This window comes from Neopelma chrysocephalum, unplaced genomic scaffold, assembly GCF_003984885.1.
Source record: "Neopelma chrysocephalum unplaced genomic scaffold, ASM398488v2 Primary Assembly neopelma1_26, whole genome shotgun sequence".
NCBI classification, from domain to species: Eukaryota; Metazoa; Chordata; class Aves; order Passeriformes; family Pipridae; genus Neopelma; species Neopelma chrysocephalum.
This window is the reverse complement of record NW_020897695.1, coordinates 12,599,922-12,608,433: the sequence shown is the minus strand read 5'-3', so window position 1 is coordinate 12,608,433 and position 8,512 is coordinate 12,599,922. Positions and strand designations below refer to the sequence as shown.

At 38.6% G+C, this 8,512-nt stretch overlaps 1 protein-coding gene across 2 annotated transcripts; it reads right to left on the bottom strand.

The window, feature by feature from the left end:
- Window positions 1-221: 221 nt before the first annotated feature.
- On the bottom strand, window positions 222-8,512 carry EIF1B (eukaryotic translation initiation factor 1B). Of its 2 annotated transcripts, XR_003533021.1 has the most exons (5): window positions 8,196-8,512; window positions 6,070-6,233; window positions 5,260-5,361; window positions 4,491-4,682; window positions 222-3,121 (listed from the first exon to the last, which is right to left on the bottom strand). XR_003533021.1 is itself a non-coding variant. In XM_027675587.1 (4 exons), exons 1-4 carry the CDS (start codon window positions 8,224-8,226, stop codon window positions 4,638-4,640), a joined length of 342 nt encoding a protein of 113 aa, XP_027531388.1. In that variant the 5' UTR covers window positions 8,227-8,512; the 3' UTR covers window positions 3,286-4,637. The 2 variants fall into 2 exon arrangements, 1 of the variants encoding a protein (XP_027531388.1); XM_027675587.1 differs by lacking the exon at window positions 222-3,121 and having other exon boundaries at window positions 3,286-4,682.

Genomic DNA, 8,512 nt, shown 5'->3' with positions numbered 1-8,512 from the left:
GATCATCTTGTTTTAGAGATATGATATTCCAGGACAAGTCACAGTATTTTTAAGTTGCTTAGTAGAGATTATAGTAGAAATTTAACATTTCTTGAAGAAATCAAAGCCACTTACAAGAGGATCACACACATCACTATTAAATTATGCTTTTATCTTCCACCAAGAAAAAAAAAATCCTCCTTAACAACAGCATAAAATTCCATTTGTTTTAGAAAACCATATATCAAATAACATTTGCACACTTTATTTCAAAAGCTTTTGTTGTCTCAGCTCTGTAGCAATACTCCAGTACAGGTTAAGACTTGTTCATTAGGAGATCAATGACAGGTATGTAGCAAACTTTAAAAAGGCAAGTCAAGTACAAATCCTCTTTTGAGATTATGTTTTTTTAATGCAGACTGAAAACAGTAGGCATGAAACATCTATACAGCAAACATAAAACAACTATGCCATTTTCCCCTTATTCATCTCAAGAGCTTTTGATCTGGCAACTGGAAAACAACATTCATGTTGCCATGTGTGGAGGACACATTCCTAACTAAACTGAGTATGGATTTACAAAGAGTCATAGCACTTAAATACACATGACCCTCTAAGACCACTTGCATTTCCCTAGTGGCAACAGCACAGTAGTTAGAGGAACACTCAGTGACACTAATCAACACTGAACAGATAAAAGGGACAGTAATTCCTACTGTGTCCCAAAGTGATCCATAAAAAAGGCCTCCCCCATTCTCTAACTGGCTAAATACTGATCTTGTATATATTTTCACATGGTATGAGGAACTACTGCACCACTAGAGCCTTCCAAGAAGGATTAAGGAAAATAATTGCTGACTGGAACTCAAGGAACATCTATCCTACACTGTAAAATTAGAGTAGTACAGCCTGTAAGAGGCTGCAGCATGTTAGACAAGATGTTGCAAAAACTATACACTGTAAATAACACATGCATCTGCAAGGCAGCTACACACCAATTATAAGAAGGGTGGCAGTATAGGACAAAATTAAGAATTCTGCCTAATTATTACTATTATTATTAATATTTGAAACTTAAGCTTCAACAACTCTTATGGCTTTAGATGTATTTAGAACATTAAATGCCAACCTCCCAAGGAAGTTTAACTAGGATTTTTAGAAGATACAGAGACGGAAACAATGTTACAGAGGTCTTGCAGTCCAGGAATCTAAATTAATAAAAACAGACTTCAGTGATAAATATATTTCCCAAGGCAGTTTTTTTTTTACCGGAGTTCCCTCCTCTCTCTCCAAAGCAAAATGGTTTTCATTTAGACTGTGCAAGAATGCAGTGCAGGAACCAAGGTTTAAGCAAAGCCACTGAACCAACGAATAGTAACACACACACACACACACAACCCAGGTATTCCTCTTTTCAAAGGTTCTTCCACTTTAGAAAATTATTATCTGCCTATCACTGTGCTCCTCATGCTCATCTCTGAGACACATGGTCAAATTTAGCAGGTGATGGTCAAGGGCCTGATAATTTACACAGCAAGAGGAAGTAGGCAGTTTACAGATTTAAATTACTAAATCTCATATTCTACAAATAAAGACTGCTGCCACCATTTGGCAAGTGAGGGTTTCATGCTCATAGCTGCATTAAATAGATGCAGATTCAGAACAGTCAGTTAAATGAATTTATTTATGCAACACCTTACTCCAGTGAATCAACTCAGAGTCAGCTACAACAGCCTATGCGCAAGGCTATGAATTTGAAAAACAGTTTCTACATCCAATAACAGTGATACTTAGGCTTAACCACAAGCTAAGAAAGCCATCTTGATTTGCAGATCTGAAGGGCACAAACTTCACAACATTCCAACAAAAAGAAAGCACCACCCTTTGCAGTCTGAGCTTGGCCACTCTCAAGTCCTACTAGTGAATTTCAAAAGTGCTTTCTATTATAAGCTCCCTTTTACTGCCTTGACAGTTATAGGCCACATCCTTTACCATTGGCACAGATGAAAGACTGAAATCTGCCTTCATTGTGAAAACAAATTTTCATGGCAGTACGTTAAACAGTTCTTTTCCAAAGCCTTCATTTTCAGCATTCTTGAAACATGAATATGTATTCCAAATAAGTTTAACTTTGACAAAGAAGTTTCAGAGTAAGATAACAAAACATGAAATTGTAAAAATCTTTCATCTAGAACATACAAAGAGGTTTGGGCTTGTAACAAGGCTAACTACAATCTGAGAGACACTGTTCAGGTTTAAAACACTCAAGGACAAAAATTTCTGCTTTTCTTCTAGAAAGATTACATGGTTTGTTGCCACAACAAATCTTATCTCTTTAAACTTCAATGTGTTACTTCTTACTTTCTCTCAATTTTGCCCTTCAAAGGTCAAAACACAAGCATCTCCCCTAAAGCACAAAACCCAAGCCACCTATCAACTGCAAGAACAGATTTTTAAACGAGGAGGATGAACAAAAGGTTTTTCTTATTTATTCTAAGAAGAATGACTACCGAGAAATGACTCAAGCTTAGGTAGTAGAAATTAATGGAATGCCATCTGAAATGAAGACTGACTCAGTAACACGAGATCTGCTAGTCATTTGTTAATCTCCAATTCAAAGCCCACTAGAAGTACTCATGTAATATCAGGGAAATAGGAGAAGATAATGCTTGTTTTTCCTCTTGGGCAGGAGAACGAGCTTTAAATGGGAACACCAGTTTTTCTGGTATATGATAAAATGAAAATCACAAAGTGCTATGTACCCCCAACAGATTAATTACTTTAGCACCTAAGAATCAGGACTAGATAAACTTGCAGTAGAATGATTTTATTCTGCTAATCTGCAAGACTTGCATAAGACTTATTTTTGTTTTTTTCATTTGGTGTGTAGGTATTTTGCGTTTTGCAGCAGGCATTCCTTCCTCCTGAACACATTATACCTTAGTAGTTACAATTTTCTGGAACATCCTTTCTGTTGAGCAATTAAGATCTGTAACACCAGGCACAATTTATGGGGACTGAGAGACTGGACACTGGATTCTTATAGGTGGAATTGTCTAGATCAGACGGAGAAAGAAACTGTCATATAATGCTCCCCTAATTGTTGCTAGTGCCATAAGGGTTCATATCTGAACTCAGAAATCTAAAAAAAAAAAAAAAAAAAAAAAAAAAAAAAAATTCAAATGAGTTAAAAGTGAGCATTTCTGTTTAGAAAGGCAAATCTGAATAGGGAATAAAGTACAGGTACATGTGATATTAAGTAATATAGTTTTGCCTATTCTTGATGTTTACTTAGGTAGTCATCAATTTTTTTTTCTGGATAAGTTACTAGTAAGTGTTAGCAGTAAATAAATGTCTCTTTCTTCCCTTCCAGAGAATACATGGTATTACATAACGTTTCTTAAACATTTCCCACTATTGTTATAGTTTCACAGCTCATCATATTTTGAATTGCTTCAGAGAAAATTTCCATGTCTATCTCAAAAGGAAGACAAGATCTGCATTTTTCACCAAATGAATTAATTTCATTCTTCAAGAGACATGTCTTACAAGCAGAATACCAAATGCCACAGTTAACTAAACTAGATTAAATGCATGGTGGAACAAACCTATTATAATTGCCAATAATGCTGAATTAATTGCCTTCTAGAAAAGTAGACTAAATCAGCTTTTTGTAGTAACACCCAAACTCCATTACAAAACTCTCCACATCAACTTTTAATCCCAACAAAACTTTTCATACCAAGAAAAAGGTCAGAGTAGAGCCTGTTCCCTTCCTTACTCCTGCAGCTAACACTACTAGCTCATTAAAGCACTCTGCTTGTCAACATTAAAAGCACAGTCACGGCAGAAGCCAAATCAATGTCTTCCCTCCTCACCCAGTGACAATATCCCATCCCCTTCCTTCAAATATTTTGGGAGTACTGTGTAAGACCCAGATATTTAGCACATTCTCAGTAACAGCAGTCTTAAGTTCAGCTTATCTCACCCCTACTATGCTTCACACTAATAGCTCATAGTCACTGCAATAAATTTTAGAGAAGATTCAGTTACTTACTCAGTGAACAATTTACGTCTTATGCTGCTATTAAGATACACCTACACTACAGACTTTAAAGCTCTAGTCTTACAGCCACAGGATAAGATCACATCAAGCTAAATCTACTGATAATTCAGCTAATACTTCATCATGTAGATTTTCCAATTTCTTCAATCAGCAGTGAGCTACACTTGCCATAAAGCAGCTCAGCCATTCTTCAGCAAGGCTGCAGTGCTAGTTTAAAACTTCAGCTAAAGCATTTCGGATATGCCAGAAAACATATGAACAGACTTTTATTTTTAAGCAACAACACACACTATTTGAATACAACTCACACATTTAAGTCAGGTGGAGAGTACTAAACTGAACAATCATCACTAATACATTTCCATTGGAAATGTGGTAAAGTTCACAAGTGTCTTTGTTACCACCTTACTGAAGTTTTCTTATGTGTTTCTAGTCTACACACCACCTGTTTCATGCAGTCATGCAAATCTGAATCAAATCGTAAATGTTCAGGTAACAGGGAAGTCCATTCACTGCAAAGATTCATTTTTCACAGAAGAGCCAGGTTAGGTAAGACCAATACTGCAGGGTTCTTCATAAGTGTACAGGTATATTAGAAACCATGAACTTTCAGTTGTTCTTCCTTGACAATGCCAATCTAAAGAAGAAAAGCAACATATTTTAGTAAAGCTTACATACTTAGGGTATTTATTACAGCAATATCAAGTTACCACAATCTTATACTTTGATTAAAGAAACTGCTATACAGTATACACTCAAAAAACATTCTTCTAGTTCCCAGAATGTTTCTGCGCCAAGGAGAAGAACTGACTACACAAAAAGAAAATCCTATCAGACATCTAATTTCTTCTATAGTCTTAGCTCTTATTCTTTGACAGTGTAACTCTGCATCGTGATTTGCAACAGTAAGCCTCTTTCCTCTATAGTATTTTCAGTCTCACGATCGTGGTTTGCATCAAACACTTGATTTTACAAACGAAGAGCTCAAGTTGCACTGCCAGAGAACAAGTGGTGTGTTGTGACAGGGTAAAGCCATTCCACAGTGCTTTGATTCTTACCAGAGGTTTACTCTCACTGTGCAAGCGTCATTTTACTTTCTGGCTTAAAATACAAAGGAACTATAGTGGACATCTTTAAGTGGTTAATTAGCATCAATACCACCTGTCACTCTACTACTTCCAGAGAGGTTTACATATTTATCTGCAGTCCCTCACCTCCAAGAGAAATTGGCAAATGTTCTTCCTCTGGTCACCTTGCAGCTGGATAACTTCACCGTATTCAGGATGTTCAATCACAGTACCATTACAAGCAAATTTCTAGAGAGAAACATTCATATTGTAAGACATCTGATGTACATCATGATTTTGCTTAGTCAGTCTTTTCAGGAGAACTTTGTCTCAGAAGCTGCTTACTGAATTTTGATGACAAGCCAGGCAAAGGCTAAATCTATTTTACTGGTTTTGAGAGCAAATGGAATATATCTGCTGATGCATACATACACAAACTAAGCTGCTGCTGATGGTAAATTCAGGCAATGACAGGATTAGCTACTGTGCAGAAGAAACTAGTGAACAGTCATCTCAAGAATGGAAAACAAAGTCCTAAGATACAGCCTTTCAACTCCACACTATTTTAAAATAAGTATTTTTATCCTGGCAAAATTAAAGGTCTCCACTTTGAACTGCAACCCAGCTGTTAATGAGGCAGGAATGCAAAACCCATTCTACTTTAAACTGGTTTTATTCTTCACATCAACAAAGTCATATATACGGGAAATTTTAACGAAACATTCAGAATATATTTTATTTACTTCTTTATAGAATAAAAATGTTTAACTCTTTAGCAAAGATCAGTCTCACTAGACACTGATAGGTGTTTTGCAGAAGACAGTGAGAGGGATCAACCTGAATATGAAAGTGATGTGCACTGCCAAAAATGAAATAAAACAAATATTCTGTTACTTAGTATTAAAAGCTATCATACTTCTTTATATATCTTTATTCAAATCAAATCAGCAACTTTACCTTTTTGAAAGCTTTCACAAGTTTCTTCTTGTCATAATCATCTGCAATTCCCTGAACAGTTGTTAGTGTCTTTCTTCCGTTTCGTTGCTGGATCCTTATATGAATGTAATCCTCAGTCCCCGCCGGGAGTAAGTCGTCACCCTTTGTTGCATCAGCAAAGGGGTCTGTAGGAGGCAAAAAGATTCATGTAATTCCCACAGAGGAAAACACCCAAGCTCAAAACTAACCAGGAAGTTTCTCACTTCACAACATTTATTATTATTTAGGGGATAATCCTGATGTTTTCTCCCTGTTTAAAAACACACTGTTAAAATCAGAGCGCTTTTTTCTACAGCTGTATTAAGTCTCATTCAGCTACCTACTCAGGACAGCACTCTCAACTACTGTGCATCCAGTTTCTTCAATGCCTTCCCAGATATAAACAATTTTCTGCTATCAGTTTACTTCATTGTTTCTTGCAAACTGTAAATCCAGGTCCAGAAGAGAAGTCTTATACTGTGACAACTACCACACTACCAGCACTTTAAGGCATGGATGTAATTCTTGGCTACTAATAGAAACAAAACACAGACACATACTAACAGATGTCAGAAGCTGTCTGTAAACCAGCACCCTTCCAGTCAGCTTTAGGTGAGAATTGTAACAAAATTAGTTTAGGCTTTGACTACAGAAATGTCAGTTCTCAATTTCTTCCAAGCTTAAAATTTAACTAGCACAGATGAAACAGAAAGGCATTTAGAAAGATGGGAGGTTTCTGCATTAATACTACTTATTCGCTGTATTTCACAAAAACATATTTAACACTCTATCAAGAAATTTTACAGGTCTGCAAGTCTCCCAATCAGTAGCTCCAAATAAACCTTGAAGCATGAAGTACTTCATTACTTTTTAAGATGAATCACAAGTAATTTTTTATACTGATCAGAATTATACTGAAGAGTCCATGTAGGTTCAACAGCCATGTCAACCAAAATTTCCCAAACTTCCATCCAAATCTCAGACCTAAAAGCAGTGATCAAGTTTTGGTATCCACTCAAAAGACATGCCCCAAATGAGTAAAACTTCAGCAGAAATGCAAAAAGAAGTAGTTCATCTACTGACTGACAGACCCTTGTAGAAACAAGAATGACAAGAGCATTAAAGGAACTGAAAGCAGGATGAGGATTCAAGCACCACAGCAAAGAAGTACAGCAGTGGGAATCTTCAGTACTTTAACTTCTACTAAGGCATTTGTCTAACCATGCTGAATTTTACTGTGCTCCACAGCTTGTGGGGCAAACACCAACAAAAATTTTAGTCAACAAAAAAGTGAAAGAAAAAGAGGACTTTGGCATAAAGATCACGTGATTTAGGACACTAGGTTGGAGATAAACCAAGATCACTTGGCAGAGTTTAGGGCTCTAAGCTAGAGATAAGCCAGCATTTTAGGTATTAAATATAATATACATAAAATATATAAATATAATATATATAACTGTAATATATATATAATATATATAATATAAACATATAACTGGATGTTAACACGGTTTATACGTGCAGAAGATTAGAGTTAAAGCTGTGACTGAAAGTCTGGCGAAATTACTGTATAAACTGCTAACTTGCTCACTTCTGCTGCCTGTAGATAAGGGAGGCACCTGGCACGGTTAAACTTCCCTGCTGATACAAAAGAAATTACCTGCCATCTGTATAGCTCAATCTACAGAAACAATAACCTTTGCAGGGCTTGTATCACGTTTTGGGACATTGCTAAGGATAAGATGAGGCAGCAAATCAACAAGCAATTGGAACTGAGGAAAACACTCCCTTCCTTAGCAGAGGATACAAACCCTTGATAGGGGGTGTCAGAGCAGGGAACATGGCAGCATCTCCTAGGGGAGCAGCGAGGGGGCTGAGCCTGCCGCCCCAGGTCTCTCCGCTGCACACCCTGAGCACGTCCCGAGGCCGGCGGCACGGGAGGACAAGGATGAGCCGCCGGCGCTGCCTCAGGGAGCAACGCGGGGACGGCGACACCCGCTCAATGTCACCGCGGGGGCGGGGGCACTGGGGCCTCGGGAACGCGGGGGCCATGAGTGGGTTTGCTGCGGGGGTGGCTGCGGGGATGGCAAGGTGTCGGCGGCTCTTACCGAAGGATTGGAGGTTCTGGATCGAGGACATGCGACTCTACGGCGAGAGGCTGGAGCTGCGGGGAAGCGAGTCCGCTCGGGTCACGTCTCCGGCTCCGCAGTGCCAGGAGGGGGCGGGGCGCGGGAGGGAGCGAGGGGTAGGGTAACAACAGCAGAGGGACGCGCGGGGCGAACCTGAGAGAGAGGACAAAAACAAAAGGAAGGAGTAAGAGGAGAAAGAAGCGCAAACGGGAATAAAACGGGGAGGGAGGGACCCCCCGCCCCTCGCCCGCACCGCCCCACGGCACCGCTAACGGGCACCGCCCTTCGCGCTCCGC

What these genes read in the sequence shown, in the direction of transcription:
- EIF1B (XM_027675587.1), bottom strand. Translation starts at nt 8,226, where the DNA reads ATGTCCTCGATCCAGAACCTCCAATCCTTCG. An exon ending in CCAGAACCTCCAATCCTTCG is followed by an intron (nt 6,234 to 8,195) that starts GTAAGAGCCGCC and finishes TGCCTCCTACAG; the next exon opens with ACCCCTTTGCTGATGCAACA. An exon ending in TTGTGAAAGCTTTCAAAAAG is followed by an intron (nt 5,362 to 6,069) that starts GTAAAGTTGCTG and finishes GTTTCTCTCTAG; the next exon opens with AAATTTGCTTGTAATGGTAC.